Raw genomic sequence first — 21,604 nt, 5'->3', positions numbered from 1 at the left:
CACTTTCAGTCCAGAAAGAATGAATTAGGGTTTGGAAATTCATCACAACCTTTAGGTTTTAAGTAGGGAAATGGACCATTTTATTATTATAACCATTGAAACTCAACTCATTATCATGTGAATTTGATAAGATGAATATGAAGGATTTTATAGTGTCATACTGGAGACATTAAAGTTTAAACATGAATTTATCTCAATATTAAGCCTAAACTTTAAGATCTTTTAAAGCATTTTGTGTAGACATGAAATATGGGAGGTGTGTTTTTAGTTAATATAGAAATTCTTGAGCGTAATCCATATCTTCTGTATTTTAAGTGTGTGAGATGTCTATGTTTTCCTCATGGGGATCCTCCATGCTGCCGGTTTTGCCTGCTTGGTATGGGGGTTGTTGCTGTGGTGATCACCCTTGTTTGGGTGGCTGGGGCCCTGCACTGCAGCCTTACGGCTGTGGTGTGGGCCCCAGTCTGCCCTGATTGGGGTGGTTGCCATGGCAGCGGCCGCTGTAGGACATGGGTGGACTGGCTCCTGGTGTGGATGGATTCCCATGATATTGTTTCCTCACAGCAGCATCAAGCCAGATGTTTATCGCTTTTAGTATACCTACCTACATTCAGTTTGTAGAAAGAAATTTAAGTCATGCTTGTACAGAATGTGTGTGTCTGTACATGTGTGTGGGCGACTGTGTGAAAGACTTTGAGTGGTTTTAATTGATTATGTAATCTATTTTGATGGATGTAAAGGCTTGTTTCATTTTTAAAATGCATGAATTGCTCATTTTTTTTAGCATATAAAGCACTTTGTGTTGCCTTCAGCATGAAAAGCGCTTTATAAATAAAGTTTGATTTGATTTGTTACGTTGGTACTCTTAACTACCAGATTTGTCCCACAGATTTATAACCACATTTTTTGACCACCTATTTTAAATTAAAGTGAAAAACCTTTTTGCCTGTAATTTTTTATTTCTATACAGAAAACCCTTTGAAGTTTTGTAAAAAAAAAAATAAAGTCATTAACAAAAATATCCCATTTTAGTTAACAATGATCAAACTTTAATTTGTTTTTAGAATATTGAATTGTGTATTTTTTCTAAAACTGTTGTGGTATATGATTAAAACTGATATAAAAGGTTCATTTTTAATAGTTAATAAAATCATTACATAATTTTAAAATGATTACTTTCCAGCATTTTTTTTTTTTCATTTGAAAAAAAATATTTTCCAGCATTTAATTGCAGTTTAAAGTAAAAAAAAAAAAAAAAAAAAAAAAAAAAGTTTAACAGTCCCAACATAAGTTTTTGTTTGTTTGTTTAATCTGACATTTTAAAAGTAACAATGCACTAAGAATCAGTCCCCTCATTTAATAATAAGATGGATCAGCGGGTGATACTTATAATCAAAGTTCAGTTATATTTTAGAATATTGAAATGAAGTCTTTTTTAAATAAAAGTTACTGGTATATGATTAAAAATCAGTGTTCCTGATGGCTACAGTACTGCAGACTGAACCGGGTCTACCTGTTAGCTATACGCCGCCCAAGTTGACCGGCCTGATGCCCACTAATACGTCTGCAGCGCCATGAATTACTTTTACACTCTTATTGGCTCATTTTCTCTCACCAGACATCGTACAAGCCACGCGATTGGTCAGCCAAGACCGTCGTACTGCGCGTTTGTGATTCATTGTCCCTGATTGGTCAGAAGCTTGTGGGTCTTCAGAGCGCCGCATCGTGTTTGTGGGCTGTGATTGGACACCGGGAAGCAGGTACAGCAGTGCAAAGGGTATGCTGCTCCGCCGTCCCCAAATATAAATATAACTTTGCCAAGCTCGTGGAGTGCTCGGCAGCAAGCTGACAACATCGGGACGAAGACACCAGATTTCATCAGAGCTGACGTGAAACGCAGGTGAGGAGATTTACGTAAATTCTGACACTTAATTTGATTATCTAACATTAAAAATATGTGTTCGTGTTTTTCTTTTAATTTACCAGAGGGTATTACTAATAGACAGACAGCTGTCCCCGAGTCCTGTTACACTGTCAGAACATTTATGACATTTACTGCAAAGAGAAATCGTTCCGCTCAACGTAGTGACGATGCTTCGTGTTGGACAGTTTAGATGAGCCGGTCCGTCAGTGAATTCGTTCCGGGCAGCAAACTGTTTAACGTGTTTCTGGTCCTTTTAAATTAGCCACCAGTTTTGGTTAACTATGGATTTAAACTGGTAGATATAAAATAAAATGTAAAAAACCAAAACAAGCCGTAACAAATTATCTTTAGTCAACAAGCCGGTGCTTTAATTTATAACTGACCCGTCGTGTGACCTTTCGCTACTCGGCCGTAAACTGATTATGTTCTAGGAAATCCCGTTGCCCTTTCACCCAGTTAGTTTTCTCCTCTTCTCCGCTATTTGACAACTCACCCCCCAAAAATCCGGACTTATGTAACTGTGTAGGTACGTGTAATAAGCAGTGTAACAGTGTGCAGATGTTGCATACAGCTCTGAAACCTAGAATTGAAGAAATGTCACGTTTCATCCAGCCTAGCAAACTTTGGTTCTAAAAATATCCTCTTAAAACAGTTTAATTAGCGCTGTTTGTCGTCATGTTTGGAAGCGCTGACATGTTCAGACATACCGTCGTTTGGATAACTTGGTTACTGTTAATGCCAAGTAAAGAAAACAGCTTAACTGAGATATTGGGATACTGAAATGAGATAAGTGCAGCAGCAGTGTTAAAGTCCTTGCTAACATGCTATCTAGCTGTGTTTTCAATGGCCCTTTAAGACCGCTAAGCTCACATCAGTTGCATAACATTAGCTGGGATGGACAAACAGAAAAATAACTAGATAAATGATTGATTTGATGTAACTTCTGGTATTTTGTGTCCGTTTTGGTCTCGTAACATAAGTTACCACACTGCTGTCACCTGGTTGGTTATTATTCTTCAGACCAGCTGTCTCTGTCATTTATCTTCATTCACTCAGGCAGCTGGAGTTTCTCATTCAGTGCCTGAAATCTTTTAATATGAACATGAAATCTTTTTTTTTTTTTATCTTGTCCAGGATGCCTGGCTCAGCTCCAATTAGCTGTTTGGGACCATGGCCCAAAGATGTGGGCGTCATCGCCATGGAACTGTACTTCCCATCCCAGTATGTGGACCAGGCTGAGCTGGAGCAGTTTGATGGTGTGTCAGCTGGTAAATACACCGTAGGTCTGGGCCAAGCTCGCATGGGATTCTGCTCGGACCGGGAGGACATCAACTCTCTGTGCCTGACCGTGGTCCAGAGGCTGATGGAGAGAAACGGCTTGTCCTACGACAGCATCGGTCGACTGGAGGTTGGCACGGAGACCATTATCGACAAGTCAAAGTCTGTGAAGACGGTCATCATGCAGCTGTTTGAGGATTCTGGTAATGCAGATGTGGAGGGCATTGACACCACAAACGCCTGCTACGGTGGTACAGCTGCACTCTTTAACGCTGTTAACTGGGTGGAGTCCAGCTCATGGGACGGTGAGTCAGTAAACCAGAGTTAAACAATGTCCACCCAGCATCATTGCTCTGTTTCTCCCAGTTAAATATTTTGCTTTATGGAATCTAAGAAAATAATGATGGAGGTTGAACATCTTCAAACCCAAACAGTAGTTTAAAGTAATGATGGAAAGCATGAACTGAAGCCAACCTGAGAAAGGTGGTTGAAAGATACAATCAGTGCTGAATCTTTCTGGTCTGATGGTTTGATTCTGTCATCATCTCACCGCACACGGTTCAGATGTGCCTGAACCACAACCTGCCTCACGCTGGTCAGTCACCACACAAGTTTTTGGAAGCATAACTTGAAGTATTTTGGTAATAAATAGGGGATGTACAAAATAAAATTGCAGTATATATATTTACGGGGAAGAAGTAGTGAAAGGGATGCAAACACCAAAAATAATAATTTACTTTAGAATAAAACATGTTATGTCTGTTATTTCTGTGTGGAAAAATATAAATATGTTGATTGTTTAAGGTGTAAAAGTTGCAGATGATGAAGCTTTGGAGAAGTTTTCGGTTAAATGATTGAATGAGTGAGACGAGTTCTTCGTTTAAAAGGTTTAATAAGAAATAAAAATGTAATGATTTATTCTAAATGATCGTTTATAATTAACTGCTGTAGGAAAACGTTCTGGTGTGTGATGTTGGTTGCTTCCTGTGTGCAGGCCGTTATGCTCTGGTGGTTGCCGGAGACATCGCCGTCTATGCCACAGGAAGTGCCCGGCCTACAGGCGGTGCAGGTGCAGTGGCCATGCTGGTCGGACCCAACGCTCCTCTGGCCTTTGAACGAGGTCAGTTCTCCATGTCTTGGTCCAAACTTCTGGTTAAGGTGTTAAACAATACATTTTAACAGCAGACAGCTATGAATGAAGCATAAAACTAAATGTTGAGACACAAAACCAGTAAAACAATCCGGAAATCTCCGTTTTCTCAAGAGAACATAGAAAACACAAACTGTTAGAAATGAGATGGAAAAGATTCTTTTGTCTCGGTTTTAATGGCAGCAACACGTCCATTGTGTAGCATCTCCACTTCTGTAGAAGCTGAGGAGACCAGTCGCTGGAATTTTGGGAGGATTGTTATCATGTTCTGGTCTGATGCAGGACTCTAGCTGCTCTGTAGTCCTGGTCTTGTTGGAATAGACAAGGATTTTTTGAATGATTTCTCCCTCCTCCTCACCCATCTTTCTTCCCTCTCCCACAACTTGATCATTCTAGGTGACTTCAATATTCATTTGGACAATGACAGTGCTCCTCTTTCCAGGGACTTCTCGTCCTGCCTGGACAGCTTTGGTCTTCATCAATACATTAATTTTCCAACCCACTGTAAAAAACATATTTTGGATTTAGTCTGCTGCTCTGGTATCGCCCCTACTGGTTGTAAATCTCATTCTGTTGCTTTTTCTGATCACCAGCTCATCACTTTTAACATCAAGGTGCAGCTGTCTAAAATTATACTCCCTCGCATCATCTCCTTTCGTAATATAAAGGACATAAACATCGAAACTTTCACATCTGATATCAATAATTTTCCCAGTGTATCTTCCTGTTGCTCACCTGATGACCTGGTTTCTTTTTATGACAAAAGTCTTCACACTCTCCTGGACATCCATGCTCCTCTGCGATCTAGATCAGTCTCCTTCACCCGCTCAGCACCCTGGTTTACTCCTGCCCTACGTCAACTGAAATCCCGCGGCCGTCAGCTGGAACGCCTTGCCAACAAAACTGGACTCACTATTCATAATAATATGTACAAGGACCACATCACTGTGTACAAGGCCGCTCTCTACTCAGCCAAATCTGCATACTACTCCAATTTAATCCATTCAAACAGTCATAACTCTAAAACCCTCTTCTCTCTTCTCACTTCCATCACTAAACCTCCTGATTCTCTTCCCCACCATATGCAATCTCACGATTTCTGCAACAAACTCATGTCTTTTTTCATTTCCAAAATCACAGATATCCATACACACCTCACTTCAACTGGAGCTGCAGTCGCTGGAGGTGACCCCACTACCTCCTTCCCATCTCTTACAACCACTTTTTCTAGTTTTGACCTTCCCTCAGTCCAAACCATCTCTGACATTATCCATAAATCCAAACCTTCCACATGTCACCTTGATCCACTTCCCTCCATCCTGGTTAAATCCTGCTGCTCCTCACTTGCGCCTCTCATTACCAAAATCATCCACTCTTCATTGAGTTCTGGTTTGGTCCCTTCTTCACTCAAATCTGCCTCAGTCACGCCCATTCTGAAGAAACCTGGCCTGGACCCAACCAACTTCATCAACCTTCGTCCCATATCCAATCTCCCCTTCATTTCCAAAATTTTAGAAAAATCTGTTGCCTTTCAACTTCATAATCATCTGCTGTCCAACAATATTTATGAGCAGTTTCAATCTGGCTTCCGTCCCCTCCACAGCACCGAGACTGCACTTATCAAAATTTCTGATGACCTATTCATGGCTTCCGACTCTGGACTGCTTTCCATCCTCATTCTCCTGGACCTCACAGCAGCCTTTGATACCATTTCTCACGCTACTCTTCTAAGTCGACTCTCATTTCTTGGCATCACTCACACCCCAATAGCCTGGTTTACTTCATATCTCTCTGATCGAACACAGTTCATACAACTCAAATCTCATAAATCTATTTCCTACCCCGTTTCCGCTGGAGTGCCCCAAGGTTCTGTACTGGGCCCCCTCCTTTTTATCATCTACATACTCCCACTCGGCCACATCCTTCGTAAATATAATATCAATTTCCACTGCTACGCGGACGACACCCAGCTCTACCTCTCAACTCAACCATCTGCCTCGCTCCCGCCAACCGCCCTCACCCTCTGTCTTGAAGAAATCCAGTCTTGGTTCTCATCCAACTTTCTAAAACTAAACAGCTCTAAAACGGAAGTCCTCTTGGTAGGCACACCTCACACCCTATCCAAAGCCAATAAATGTTTCATTACTCTTGATAACTCAACTGTCCTCCCCTCCCCTCAGGTTAAGAGCTTGGGTGTCGTCCTCGACAGCACATTGTCCTTCCAGTCTCACATTAATAACATCACCCGGTCCGCCTATTTCCACCTACGTAATATTTCTCGTCTCCGTCCTTCCCTCACTTCCCAAACTACTGCCATTCTAGTTCACAGCCTGATCACATCCCGCATTGACTACTGCAATTCACTTCTTTTTGGCCTCCCCAATAAGTCCCTCCAGAAGCTGCAGCTCCTCCAAAACTCTGCCGCACGTGTTATCACTCGGACCCCCATTGCTCATCATATCACTCCCATCTTGCAACAACTCCACTGGCTCCCCATCAAACAAAGGATCATCTACAAAATACTGATCATCACTTTTAAGGCACTCCATAACATGGCTCCATCTTACATCTCTGATCTCCTTCATCCACACACCCCTTCCCGCACACTGCGTTCCTCCCATACCCATCAGCTTTCCGTTCCCCCGGCACGTCTGGCAACAATGGGGAGCAGGGCGTTTAGTCGCTCGGCTCCTCATCTCTGGAATTCCCTCCCTCCTGATCTCCGTACAGTGGACTCCTTCCTTCTCTTCAAATCCAGACTCAAAACTCATCTGTTCAGACAGTCTTATCCCCCCTAAGTCCATATACATCTTTCCACAGTGTTTCCTTCCCCTATCACTTATTCTGTTTTGTGCTTTTAATGTTTTGCTTACTTTTAATGTCTTATGTTTGTACAGTGTCCTTGGGTGCTTTGATAAGGCGCTTTTTTAAAATAAAATGTATTATTATTATTATTATTATTATAGATGCAGTATGTGGTTTAAGATCGTCTTGCTGAAATATGCAGGGTCTCCTAGGAAAAAAACATCTTTTTAATGGATCTTTACCTGTGAGAGACTCTGCCTCTCTAAGGTGCTCCTTTTTATACCCAGTCCTGCTACTGACCTGTTGATGTTTCTGTTCTTTTTCCATTTTTTTATATCGTTTCTCCTGCCGTGAAATTCAAGATGAGCTCAAATCTGTCCTGAAAAGTAAAACATCTCATTTTAAACATCTGAGAAGTTTCTGTAAATAAAATATTTGTTTAAGACATTTTTGCAAATCTTTGCAATCTTTTCGTTTTTTTGTGGAGTTGTTGTAATTCAAGATGAAAATGTCTATAAATATAGAGGATTAATTTAAGATGAAACACAGATCTGGTTTGTGTTTGTGTTGATGAGCCATCAGCCAACCACAAAGGCAAAGCTACGTCTTTCTGAACTGTGGAAAAATGTGTGTGTAACGACGCAGGTCTGCGGGGAACACACATGCAGCATGCGTACGACTTCTACAAGCCGGACATGGTGTCGGAGTACCCCGTGGTGGACGGAAAGCTGTCCATAGAGTGCTACCTCAGTGCCTTGGATCGCTGCTACTCCGTCTACCGCAACAAGATCCACGCACAGTGGCAGAGAGGTGGGTTCACAGTCCTCTAACATGCAAAAAACCACACGTCAGCAGGATCATGTACACACACACAAACACGTGTTTAGCATAAACAGCCAATAAAGATTAAGTTTAAATAGAGGCATGAATTAAATTGAATAAAATGAAAAATACTTGATTTATCCTAAAGGGAAATTATTATGTTGTAGAAGGAGATTCTTTTTTAAGAAACGATTAATTGCAATAATTAGAATATATATCTTTAATTAAGATATAACCTCGCTGTGTTGAAAGTAGCTGTGATATTACAGTTTGTGATATTAGCTCAACCTTTTTTATACATTTTCTTCATTTTATATTTATTCATTCGAAGAGGCAGTTCAGCTGAGAACTCTGGCAGCTAGCTTTGAGCTAAAGCTAAAAGCTACTCAGAGGGAAACACAAAGTTTTCATCGTCTAAATACCTCAATGACTCAGCCATGAGGGACGTAGCCTATGTTCACAACCTTTATTTTTCGGTTTGTCTTTGAACGCACCGCGGGACGCTGTGCAGCTGATGCGTCGCAGTTAGCAGCTGTTTACAAGCAGCAGAGTGTAGCAGCTGGTCTTCTCTCTCTGGATGTGTTTATGTTCACACGCTGCGTTCACATGTTTTCTACTCACATTTAGTGTGTTTACTACTGCGAGTGTACGCAGCCTGTCTAAGGACGTGGCGTTTTCAGGTGTTTTAGATGGAAGCTTTAGCTTTAGCTGGCCCAGTAGTGATGCTTCTACAAACTGAGAGTGTTCTGACTGCTGCAGGAAAGACTTTATAAATATGTCATAAAACCCACAAAAATATTCCAGGTCAACTGAGTGCCCCAAGCTGCACAGATGAGGTTATTCAGAAGGAGATCAGGGGGAGAAAAAAGGAGGAAAGACATCAGAAATGTGAAACCATGCAACCAAACCAAGGATATAATAATCTGCTCTGATTTCCTGACAGACGGCTCTGAGAAACACTTCAGCCTGGAGGACTTTGGCTTTTTAGTCTTTCACTCTCCTTACTGCAAACTGGTTCAGAAGTCGCTGGCTCGACTGATGCTGAATGACTTCCTGAACCACCCCGCCCCCAACACCGAGACGGGACCCTTCACAGGCCTGGACGCCTTCAGGTACCCGAAGAGAAGATGGTTTAGTTTATGTTAATTCTGCGTCACAGTTAACGTGATGCTGAGCCGTTAACGGTTAAAAACCCAAGCAACCTGTGGTGTTAACACTAGTGAGTAATTAGATTACTGGTCCAAACTCCTCCTCTCACCTGATGGTGGTAAAGCAGCGTTTGTTAATCCTGGTAATGTGTGTCAGACTGTCCTCAGCAGATATCAGTACCGTTCCAGTCACCTGATCATATTAAGTCCTGCTGTTAAACATCCACAACGTCTCTTCTCTAGCTTCACTACCATCTGTGTGTTTGTGTGTGTGTGTGGTGTGTGTGTGTGTGTGTATATATATATATATATATATATATATATATATATATATATATATATATACATATACATACATACAGTATTTCACAGAAGTGAGTACACCCTTCACATTTTAGCAAATATTTCATTATGTCTTTTCATGGGACGACACTATAGAAATTAAACTTTGACATACAGAATATCAAAGTTTCATGTCTATAGTCTTGTCCCATGAGAAGACATAATAAATATTTGCAAAAATGTGAGTGGTTTCGAGGGAAAACTCTTCTTCTGCCGGACTTTAAAAAGTCATCAACATTTTTCCGTCTCTCTCTGGTCCTGATGGATTCTGTTGTGTGGACTTTCATGTTGGACATGGTGTCTGTGTGTTGACAGAGATGTGAAGCCAGAGGAGAGTTACTTTGACAGAGATGTGGAGAAGGCCTTCATGAAGGCCAGCGCAGACCTGTTTGAGAGGAAGACCAAGCCCTCCTTATTGATCTCCAACCAGAACGGGAACATGTACACGCCGTCTGTGTACGGCTGCCTGGCTTCGGTCATCGCAGAGTACGTCTCTGATTCATTTAACCGTTTACGGAGCAGGAAGACAACCGGTCTTTAACGCGTTCCTTCCTCTGTGTTGTAGGCACGCACCGTCTCAGCTGGCAGGACAACGGATCGGAGTTTTCTCCTATGGATCAGGATTTGCCGCCACCTTGTATTCTCTCAGAGTCACGCAGGACCATACTCCTGGTGAGCTGCTATGGAGGAAATCTAAATGTTCCCACGTTGTAAATGTGTAGAAAGTGATTAAACGTGTTGAATGTTTGTGTCAGGGTCCAGTCTGGACAAACTGGTGTCCAGTCTGAGCGACTTGAGGGTCCGACTGGACTCCAGGAAGAAGGTCCTACCTGCTGTTTTCTCCGACAGCATGAAGCTCAGAGAGGAGACTCACCACCTAGGTAACAGCATTCAATCCCTCGCTCACCATCCAGAGTCGGACTGTCGAACTCCACCTCCGATCTAGACATAAACACCTGAAGTGCTTGTCCTTCTTCTTGCAGCCAGCTACGTCCCCCGAGGCTCGGTGGAGGATCTGTTCCCTGGAACGTGGTACTTGACACGAGTGGATGAGAAACATCGCAGGGAATACGCCCGCAGACCCCTGGACGAAGACCTGTCGGTGGAGCCAGAACTGGTTCGTTCCAGCTCAGCCACTGAGGTACCAGATGTCCTTCGGTCTAAGAACTCATTTTCAGTCCTCTGTCTGATGGAAGCTGATAGAAACTAGAACATTGCTGAAGAAATTCTGATGGATGCGTCTACTGCCCGCTCGCTGGCACGGTGGGAGGAGTAGGTGGGGAGGGGCCAAGAAAGACAAACAGGTCTGGATGATAGAGGCCCCACGAGGGCAGCCATGATGGAATTTTTCTTCCTAATGTTGCTATGACGATGGAGTCTTCTGAGCTTGAAAGTTAACGTTGCTATGACAACGGTGTCTTCTCTCCACAGAGACACTAAGAAACTGTCAGAAAGGCTGAAGTTTCAGCTCTTTTCAGACAAACTGAAGCGTCTGCTGGACAGACGGAACTTCTGGAATTCTGTTGTCTTCTCTGCAGTTTTATGGCAGGTTGAAAATAAATAAGTCAGTGGAGCTTATTTTTGGGCACTCATGGGAGATTTGAGAGAAAAGCAGAAGACCTGGTGTTCACGTTGGGTCACAGAAAAGACAGATGCCGACAGCTTGATGTATAATTTGTAAATGTGCAGGACAAACTGGACGCGATTGAAGCTGGTTTGAGAAGTTTTCTGATAAATTTTAAAGGACTAAATTAGCGTGATGCCAGACATTATCAGCCCTGAGTGGACTCTTAAGGCTTTTTCAGAAATTGCATCAAATTTAAACTGTGATTGTGTTAAAAAACTTTATCAAACCTTTAACTTTTCTTGTAAGTTTGAATGAAGCTTCTACGTGATGAGGAGGCCTGATTTTATTCCTCATTTCCAGCAGATTTCATCAGCACAACTCGAGCCACACTCTTAGATGTAGTTTTTTGGGGTTTAATTAAAACTATGTGACGAGTACACACAAAAAATGATGAGCAGATTGAAATATGAGGGATCGTAATCTCATTGGTATCCATGGTAACATGACATGTGGATCTCCAAAGGAAATGATTGTTACAGGATAAAAAAAGAATAGTTGGTGATTAGAGTTGCCTCATCGTCTGATCTCGTCATAGTTGTCGTTTCCATGGAAACTGAATAAAAACATAAATGCCATATTTTTCACATTGACAGGTTCGCTGCTGCGTTCAGATTCTCTCCCTGTGATCTAATCTGACGTCGTCTGTTTGACCCTGCAGCACATCCCGAGCCCGGTGAAGAAGATGCCTCGCATCCCTGCAGCTGGACCTGAAGCCACCAGCAGCAACTGACAGCATCCAGCTCCCCTCCGAGAGGCGACCCAGTCCAGCAGCTAGTAGAATGTAAAACCTCACAGTACCACAGTTCTACTGGTACGCACAAGAAGGCAGCACCACCTCCAGAGGTGGAGACGCTCCTGCCCAGCCTGAATCTCTCATCATGTCAGATGAAGATACCTCTCATATCTGAACTCTCCTCCGCTTCGGTTTGAATTTATTTTATCACTGCAGCTGCAGACTGCGTTTTATTTGAGAGGAAACAGGTCCCGTTTTCAGTCAGTAAGAAGAAAAAAACCATTAAATCAGCTGCTGCCGCGCTCTTCTCCACCCTGCTGCATGTTCTTCAGCTCTGCTTCACCACCGGACCTTCCTGGCGTCCATCATGTGACCTCCCGACCAAACATCAGGAACCATGAAGGCTTCAGAACCGACTGGCTGGTCTTAGACCCGGCAAAGCTCCAGACTTGTCAGCGTTACAGGACCTACAGATGAATAATGATACTTGAAAGGCTCTGCGACTTGGTTTTATTTAGGGAATTTTAACTTAAACTCCAGAATCGCAGCCGAGGGAAAATATTCATACAAATCCCTGAAAAGTAAAGTTTGAGAACAGAACATGTCCTGTAAGGTTTGAACGTCTCCACCTTCCTCCACCTTTCCCCCTGGTTCTTCTTCACAGCCCAACAGTAAAAGACAGATTTTAAAGGTTTATTCTGCGTCAGAGCAGATTTTAGCATCGCTCTGACGTCCGACTTCTCAGTTTGCCAAATACCCGTAACTTGGCATCAGCCAATCAGAGCTGCTGTGGACCTGCAGCCTCCTCCACACACACAAACAGATCTCATATCAGCCTTCAAACAGCAGCGCTGGTTCCTGCTGGTTCTGGTTCTGACTCAGGTTCTGGTTCTGGTGGGAAAGTAAATGTGAAGTCGACTTCCTTCTGGAGAAGCCTTACAAACTGTAGATAAGTTTTCATCCAATAATGTACAGATCTATTCTTTTAAATTGTACAGTCTTGGTTCAGTGATGTTGGGCTGAATGTGCACAGTGTGTGTGTGTGTGTGTGTGCTGTCTGGCTCATGGGTCATGTGATCATTTCTAGAGCTGATGCTAGTGTACAGCACAAAGTCTAATGTATGTGGTGTAGATATGAAAGTCATCAGCTGGATTCAGACGTTTGTATAAACATGTAGAGAATAAACAAAGATGAAACATTTCTGTCGGACTTTTCTTTTCCAGGGACCTGACGTTTAACCCGACTTAAAGTTCGGATGCTGTGTAAATGTAAATATGGCCATATTCAGTTTTAATATTAATGCAGCCATATTTAAATAATTGGGGGGGGGGATGAGGCCAGACAGGAAATCATACACGGGGGCAGTGTAAAAGCTTCTGGTATTTTTCAAAATAAAAGCCCTTGTGCAGATTTGTGCTGCTGAGCCAGGTAAACATTACATCATTACCGGTGACAGAAGTCGGGGGGGGGGGGGTCTCAAGTTTTTTTTTTCTTTTTACATCACGGACGACGAGAGCTTAGTCATGGAAGTTGTGAATCACCAGATTGTATTTGATATTACAGCAGAAAGGAAGTGGACTGAGGTACCAGCAGTTACTGGGAGTGGATGGTGAGTTTAACAAACCAACATTTAAATATGTTCTTTTCCCTCAACGTACCACTTAAAACACATTATCAACCATGTACAATTCTACATTTTTGGAGATGTACTAATTAAGGGCATTAAAAAGCTTCAGCCTTGTTGGTGGAGGTTACAGGATGGAGGAGCTTGCAGCCTCTGTTATGCTGATGTGCACAGCTGATTATCGGCCTCACAGAGAGCAACACCTCTTCTCATGAGGACGTGATACTTCACAACACCATGAAAAGTTGCAGCGTACCTCCCATGAATTAATGAAAGCAGTGTTATTTTGAATAGATTAAATTTCTATATGGTGTTTCATGTTTGTATGAAACCCATTTGTAATATTAAGAAGTTCACAAACATTTTCCAACAATTTGTTTATTTCCAAAAAAACAAAGAAAAAAAAACAAAGAAATCAACGATCTTTTCATGGGTCTTTGAACATTATCAGTCATTGCAACTGTTTGCCTCTAACTGGAGGCATCATTGAAAAATAAAACAAATATTTATGTGTTATTACACAACCTTTCTGCTCATGAGCTCACACCATCCTGTCCTGCCAAGACACACTGCCTTCAGCAGAGCTGAAGAAGGTGCTGAAGCTCTCCCTGATGTTCCAGGCCGCTGTGGAGGGCCTGTTTCCACCCATGTTCCCCACAGGGGCCATCTGCAGCCCGAGCTGCTCCGCCTCATTCAGCATCCTCTGGTTGTCAGTAGGGTTAACCAGAAAGTTGTGGAGGATGCAAGCTGCCACCACAAGTGTATCCACATGTTGTGGGTGAAGGTTTATGTTTTTATGAAATATCCTCCACCTGGAGGCCAGGATGCCAAAGGCATTCTCCACCACCATCCTCGCTCTTGAGAGTCTGTAATTGAAGACCCTCTTTTGGTGATTGAGGTTCTGTCTGGGGTAAGGTCTCATGAGATAGGTCTTTAGTGGGAAGGCTGTATCACCCACCATGGCATATGGGACATCACCCAGGTGAGCAGCACCAGGTAGAGACGTACAGGGTGGCACATGAAGTGTCCCATCCTCCATACCTCTACCCAGATGAGATCCAGCAAACACACCTCCGCCGCTGGTTCTGCCAAAGTCTCCCACCTGAATCACCAGGAACCTGCAGTCAGCATCCACTAGTGCCAACAGCACTCTGGAAAACGTCTTCTTATAATTAAAAGACTGACTCCTAGACAGTGGAGGTGCTTGTATCGTCACATGTTTGCCACCAATAGCTCCCAAGCAGTTTGGAAAGTTCCACTTCTTCCAGAAGCCTTTGGCCACCTCCTTCCACATGTCTTCTGTTGGAATGGGTAAGATCCGGTCCATCATGATTTTCTCAATGGCAGCACACACCATGTGGACAGAGTTCGCAACAGTGGAGTGCCCTAGCCGATAGCTAGAAGCTAGGCTAACCAGAGAGCCCCCAGAGGCCAAGTACCTGTGATGGCAGAAAAAAATAAAGGTTAGATGTCAAATGCTGTTGCTAATATGTGTCTGCTCTTTGTTTTAGTTGATGTCTGCAAGGCGAGATGGACAGCACTGCAGGATGCCAAGTGGTCAGCTGGTGGGACTCAGAAGGACTGGGAATTTTCTAAAATCATGTCCTTCCTTGTACGCCCTCCAGCCAAGAAGCAGAATGTTGGTTAAGGATATTACCAACGTTATAACAGCAACGTTTTATAAATTAATATTACTCAACAAGCAGAGATTTAAATGAAGACATTCTTTTGCTAATTAATTCCATAATAAAGAACAGAAAATAATTAGTTTTCTTTTGTGTTTCATGTCATTTGTGTTATCAAAAAGCAACTTGGGGCCTCGACCATCGGCTCATGTTGAAGAGGAGCAATGCCCCAGTACCACAGACTGGATCTGAGGAGAGATCCACTACACCATTATTACTAGAACAGACATCATCTGCTGCTCCAGCCCCCTCTGCATCAACCTCTGGGGAGGGAGGAAGGCCCTTTCGGTCCGAAGCCCCAGGGAGCGGATGTCCAGGCCACAAGCAGCTAAAGACAGTAGGAGGAGCCAGCCATCACAGCCTGACAGACTGATCTCCATCTTACCGGAGACGCCACCTGGACCACAGTCCTATGAACTGGTCCAACAGGCCAAAATGAGCATTTTATACACACTTCCCAATCTGGAGGAATGACAATAGTCAGCTTTTTTTTATCACTTTGGGTTTTTTATATGTTTTAGGTTATTTTTTTATATATATTTTTACTTTTGGTTGAAAATGTATTTATATGGTTAATTTTTTTGTTCTATAAGTCTCAGTTTTATTTTGTGAACTCTTTTGTAATCCAAATACTTTTTTTTAATTATTATACTTAAGACTGTAATAAGACGGTTCTAAACTTGTGGTTACTCATTTCTTTTCAGCTTACCTTAGTCCAACCGCCAGCCGCTGTTTGGGCTCTATAGCAGCTCTGTAGTTGGTAGACTGCCTGGTTAGTTCAGGACCAATGAGGGACAGAAGCTCGTCCATCTGCTCTGCAGTCATCCGGAAGTACTGCAGATGGCGCTGCGGGTCCAGCCCCAGCTCCGCCACCAGCCGGTAGAAGTCCCCCTGCTGCGCCCTGCGCTGGTTGAGGGGATGCACCCACCACCGGCTCCTTCTCCTGCTTCTCCTCCGTAAGGCTGCAAGTAGGAGAACAAGCACGAGCGCTCTCCTTCTGCTAACAGCCACTAAATGTCAAATAGAAACAAGGATCATTTTAGTCTGGTGCATTTTAATTAACCACAATCACATCTTTGATCCACACAGGTTATAGGTTAGCTTTTAGCTTTATTAGGTTTGTATGCAAGTTACAAAAAATGAATGAATGACAACTGGCAACACAATAAAAATAAAAGAAACCATGTCGCCTACCCATGGAGGTAGCCAAAAACTCATAAAGACGTGTCCAAAAGAGCAGAAAATGAAGCGAGAACCGCTGTTTGCAGCCTTTTGATCTGCGGTTGTTATCGCGTGACCTGACAACATCACGCGTGATCTTGCAATTCTCCCGTGATTTCGTGATCTCGCGAGCGCTCGCGCCTGACCCGCTCCCGGTGTGGATTCACGTGCCACGGAGGTCGGAGCAGAACCGTGGCGCAGCCGGTATGAGACTGTTGTCAACGCGCTGTGGTCTGTGGCTGTTCCTCTCCGTATAAAACCGACATAACACGAACATGCGAGTGACAGTATGTCCATACGAACAAAGAAAGCTGCTTTACCTGATTAATTACAGCTGCAGAGTGGGGTACATCTCATCAGTTTGTGGCAGACGTTCACTTTGGGCACAACACCGCAATGTGGCGCACGCGCACCGCAGGAAGTTCAAACACAAGTTCAGGGATTTAGTGGAGTTACAAGCAGCAATAATAATGAATGAATCCAGAAGTTTTACTATGTCAACACATACAAACGGAGAGTATCTGAGAAGAAGTAGAAGCAGGAGCCTTTTTTTCATTCAACTTTTTATTGAACTTTATTGAACCAGAAGCTTGATACGTGGCAAACTTGAGAAGTTTCACCAGCCAGGGACGAGTAGTTCACAATTAACAACTGTGGCGTCAACATATTTTGTGTTATGAACATAAATTAAAAAGAAAGTGGATAGATAATGATATCAATTAAATACACATCTATGCACTCGTACATTCATACCTGTATACATCAAACAGACATGTTGCTGGTTATACACTGTTACACGGGACCCTCATGCAGTCCTAAAACCGAGGGGTTACCAAGCAGGAGCTTAAAGTTTATGTGTGTAGAACTATGGAATAAAATTCAGGAAGAAGTCAATCAGATTAATAATATTCACAAAATATAAAGATAGAAAACGTAAAGCCATAAAACTAATCTACCAGCTGCAAGCATGGACGTCCTTGTTGGTTGTCGGCACATTAAAGCCAAACTGTGTGTGAGTGGAATCTGATGTAAACAAAAGTAGATACTAACACTGCCATAGAAATCCTTTCTATATAAAAATTTAATTGAAGTCCATGTCCACACAGAGATGAGTTGAGGTGGATTTGCTTAAGTTTTTCATCATTTCAGTGTTTCATTCACCAGGGTTTTGGGAGCCTGAAAACACTTTGCACCATTTCATTAGCTTAACTTTGGTTTATCAAAGGAAAAGACTCAGCCACAACACGTAGTTTTTGGTAAGAAACAGCTGATGAAAGCATAAAACCAAGCATGGCTTCAACACGCGGCGGGTGGGTGGGGGTCCACAGCTTTATGGTAGCTGCACGAGGGGGTCCTCAAGACATTTAGGTTGGAGACCACTCGTCTAGATCATAACTCAGAATTCATACATCATCATCTCACCAACCGTCTCCATGGTGATAATCTCTGTCCTAAAAGCAGCAGATGTGACAACTGAAATTAAACAGCCGACATTGATGAAGAAACTGATAAAACTGATGATCTGGATGAAAACTGCTTTTTCCTTTTGTCATTGAAGTGTTTGTGTTTGTGCAGCAGTGATAAAAGTTCTACAGCAGCTTCACCCAAAGTAAAACCTGCTGATAAAACACGTCATTGGCTGCTTGTTTTACTAGTTTTTCTTCACTTTTTACATCAGATGATCACTTTAGTTGTAATAATCAGTTCAATATCTTTTCTAGACCCGCCCTGCAGAGCTGAAGTGTGAACCCTGTCTACCACCAGCAGCTACTGTGTTAGAGAAGCTCCTGCTCGGATTTATATGGAAGCCGAAAGCCGTCGTTTTTGGCTCTTATTCATTTTTTAAACGACTGAAGTGGACTGAAAAGTGAGTGTGTGACACCTGATTTCAACGTCCAAATCAGACGCCATGACAGCTGGTGGGCGGGGCTACAGTCATGGAGCTGGTGTGTAATGATGTGAATGAGTGATGGTAAAACTTAACAGACACGTCACAGTTTCAGCCGTTGTCAGACTTGATAGAAGTAAAATTTAGACATATAGATTAGTGATGGATGCTGCTCGATCTAACGTCTGCATCGGCTGGTGAGGCATCCCAGTACCCCGCGAACACTGGCAGCCCTCAGAGCTCCTTCAGAGACAGACTGCTGCATCTGAAGCGTGAAGGAGCTCTTGGAGGAGGTTGGTGGTTCTCACAGTAGACCACAAACACACTCAATAAAACAATCTTATTTTAAAATTCTTATATATTAACAAGGAGTAGGTTTCTGGGGAACCTGTGTGGAGATTGTGTTCTCCCTGTGTATGCCAGGGTTCCCTCCCGGCTTCTCCCACCGTCCAAAGACATGTTAGGCTGATTTGAGTCTCTAGATTCCGTCTAGGACTGTCTGCGAGTCTGATTGTGTCTGCGTTGGTTCTGTGATGGACCAGGAGCAGCTCCAGCCCTCTCATAACTCTGCATTGGAATAATCCGTTATCTTGAGAAAACAAACTTTGTTTTCTTGAGATAATGAGATAAATGATCCTGTTATCAAGAGAAAACGGTCCTAGTTATCTCACGATATCGAATAAAAAAGAATAACCGATGAAGGCTGCTCTAGGCTTCCATACTGATTTATATTTTAGAACCTGTTTATAGTTTCTCTTTCCACATTCATGGTCCCTAAATGATCAGACCTGAGTCTCCAACATCTGCACAGCAGCAATGATCTAGAGAAGACGTCTCCTTTCACTCTCACTAGATACCTGAACCTGATCTGTCTTCATAGATGTGTGCATGGCTGACTGATGACTAGTAGATTTTAACACAGTGATGGATGAGAGTATGCATAGGTGCCCTCCCAAAGACAAACAAAAGGATAGATTAAAAAACATATGTGGCAGGACAGGTTTGACTGATATCTGGAGACACAAGCATTCAAATGAAAAAGCATACCTGGAGGAATCCGGGTAATAAGGATAGCTCTCTTCAGTCTCATATAGACTTCTGGTTAACCTCACCAGATATAGGGGATAATATAGAATCGTTTGGTTCAGGTCTTCGTGGCACATTATGTTCAGGTCTTCGTGGCGTGTTCGGTTCAGGTCTTCAAGACACGTTCGGTTCAGGTCTTCGTGGCGCGTTCGGTTCAGGTCTTTGAGGCGCGTTCGGTTCAGGTCTTTGTGGCACATTTGGTTCAGGTCTGCTTCCTGCACTCGGGTCCTTTCCTTCAAGCATCCTGACAGATAAACACTGCAGACAAGTTAAATTAATACTTTTAGCAAATACTGAGAGTCGATGAAATCTGAAATCTGGCTCTACAAACTAGAAAAAAGATGTTTAGAACAAACTGAGAAAATCTCAGATGGGCACAAAAATCATCAAGTAAATAAAAATTTTCTTAAGAAGAAACAGGAAGTCTGACAACTGCACAAAATTTATGAGGAAAGGCCAAAGGTGCTGGTGAAGACGGCTGAAGTGAAAAATATTTTAGCTTGGAAAAAAGGAATTATGACCGGTTGTTTCTGGGAAAACTTTAGGATGTAATGTGATAATGAAAAGGAAATTTATAAATATGTGGCCAACTAATCCCTGATCCGATAGGGACAGACTCAGTGCTGAGACACAATCATCCGGCTCAATGACGCCAAAATATTTACTTTTATTTTTAAAGGCTAAAACTTGGTTTAATGACATCATCATGAGGAGGAATTAGGATTTTGGCTGGAAGAAACATTAACTTTATAGGACTGATGATAATTACTATATTTCTGGTGAAAGCTTTATACTAGTTGTTGATTTCTAAAAAGCATTTGATGCAACCAGTCACCAGTTTATTATTAAAACTACTGACATTTTTGGATTTGGAGAGGTTTCAAAAAGTGGTCAAAAGTTTATACAGGTGAAACTAAAAGAACAAATAGTGCACAAAACTTCATTTATTTCAGTAATTCAACAAAAAAGGAACTTAAGATATTCTATCGACTCCTTACATGCAGAGTGAGGTATTTCCAGCATTTCTTTGTTATAGTTGTGATGATCACGTCTTTCAGCTGATTAAACCCAAAAATCTCATTCATTCATTATCTTGACCGCTTATTCCTCTACAGGTTGCAGGTGAGCTGGAGCCTATCCCAGCATTTTAACAGGTGAGAGGCAGGTACACCTGGACAGGTCATCAGTCTGTCGCCGGGCCAACACAGATAGACAAACAACCACACACACACTCTCTAGGGAGAATTTAGAATAACCAATTAACCTATCATGCATGTCTTTGGACGGTGGGAGGAAGCTGGAGAACCGGAGAGAACCCACGCATACATGGGGAGAACATGCAAACCCCACACAGAAAGGCCACCGCCCCCCAGGTTCGAACCTCCCCCCAGCCGAGGCTCGAACTGGCAATCTAACGACCACACCACCGTGCAGCCCTGAAAAATCTCAATCTCAGGAAATTAAAATTTTACATGAAATCAATAAAAAAATGGACATTAAATTCAGAACTGTGACCAGGTCTCGGTCTAGTCCTGCATATGAACCCAGTTCTTGGTCTGGTCCTGCATATGAAGCCAGGTCTCGGTCTAGTCCTGCATATGAACCCAGTTCTTGGTCTAGTCCTGCATATGAACTCAGTTCGCGGTCTAGTCCTGCATATGAAGCCAGGTCATGGTCTAGTCCTGCATATGAAGCCAGGTCTCGGTCTAGTCCTGCATATGAAGCCAGGTCACGGTCTAGTCCTGCATAAGAACCCAGTTCGAGGTCTAGTCCTGCATATTAAGCCAGTTCTTGGTCTAGTCTTGCATATGAACCCAGGTCTTGGTCTGAGTCCTTCGGCATGGACTCCTGCCTCCATGCGGCGTGGATTTTACCAGCTTGTGATCCTGCTGGGTGGAATGAAGACCAGGATGCTTCAGTCCTTCAGATCTTCTGCATCGCTCTGTCTCATGTGTCTCATCTTCCTCTTGGAAAGGCTCCATCGGTTTTTATACAGGGTTCAGGTCTGGAGAGTCTGCTGGCCAGTCCAGCCCAGTAATCCTTGGTCCTTGAACCAGGTTCTGGTTCTTGTGGCAGTGTGGGGAGGTGCCAAGTCCTGCTGGAAAATAAAGTCCACATCTCCACAAAGGAACCATGAACAGCTCTAAAACCTCCTGGTAGACGCTGCGTGGACTCTGGACTTAGTAAAGCCCGGTGGACCAGCACCAGAGGACACGGCTCCCACATCACCACCCACTGTGAAACTTCATGCTGCACTTTAAGGGTTTTGG

At 43.0% G+C, this 21,604-nt stretch overlaps 2 protein-coding genes across 3 annotated transcripts; one reads left to right on the top strand and one right to left on the bottom strand.

The window, feature by feature from the left end:
* The first annotated feature begins 1,745 nt into the window (after positions 1-1,745).
* On the top strand, positions 1,746-13,030 carry hmgcs1 (3-hydroxy-3-methylglutaryl-CoA synthase 1 (soluble)). 2 transcript variants are annotated; one of them, XM_041969538.1, is made up of 10 exons: positions 1,746-1,900; positions 3,059-3,507; positions 4,197-4,322; positions 7,803-7,967; positions 8,923-9,091; positions 9,785-9,955; positions 10,035-10,141; positions 10,225-10,350; positions 10,453-10,610; positions 11,755-13,030. In XM_041969538.1, the coding sequence occupies exons 2-10, from the start codon at positions 3,060-3,062 to the stop codon at positions 11,824-11,826; spliced, it is 1,542 nt and encodes a 513-aa protein (XP_041825472.1). In that variant the 5' UTR covers positions 1,746-1,900; position 3,059; the 3' UTR covers positions 11,827-13,030. The 2 variants fall into 2 exon arrangements, with proteins under 2 accessions (XP_041825472.1, XP_041825473.1); XM_041969539.1 differs by having other exon boundaries at positions 11,690-11,756.
* Positions 13,031-13,773: 743 nt separating this feature from the next.
* Positions 13,774-16,489, bottom strand: LOC121629777 (protein ALP1-like). The gene is made up of 3 exons (XM_041969565.1): positions 16,334-16,489; positions 15,849-16,149; positions 13,774-14,893 (listed from the first exon to the last, which is right to left on the bottom strand). The coding sequence occupies exons 1-3, from the start codon at positions 16,335-16,337 to the stop codon at positions 13,996-13,998; spliced, it is 1,203 nt and encodes a 400-aa protein (XP_041825499.1). The 5' UTR covers positions 16,338-16,489; the 3' UTR covers positions 13,774-13,995.
* Between the last annotated feature and the right edge of the window lie 5,115 nt (positions 16,490-21,604).

The sequence above is a fragment of the Melanotaenia boesemani genome, chromosome 19, assembly GCF_017639745.1.
Source record: "Melanotaenia boesemani isolate fMelBoe1 chromosome 19, fMelBoe1.pri, whole genome shotgun sequence".
In the NCBI taxonomy this organism is placed as follows: domain Eukaryota; kingdom Metazoa; phylum Chordata; class Actinopteri; order Atheriniformes; family Melanotaeniidae; genus Melanotaenia; species Melanotaenia boesemani.
This window is presented reverse-complemented; position numbering and strand designations above follow the sequence as displayed.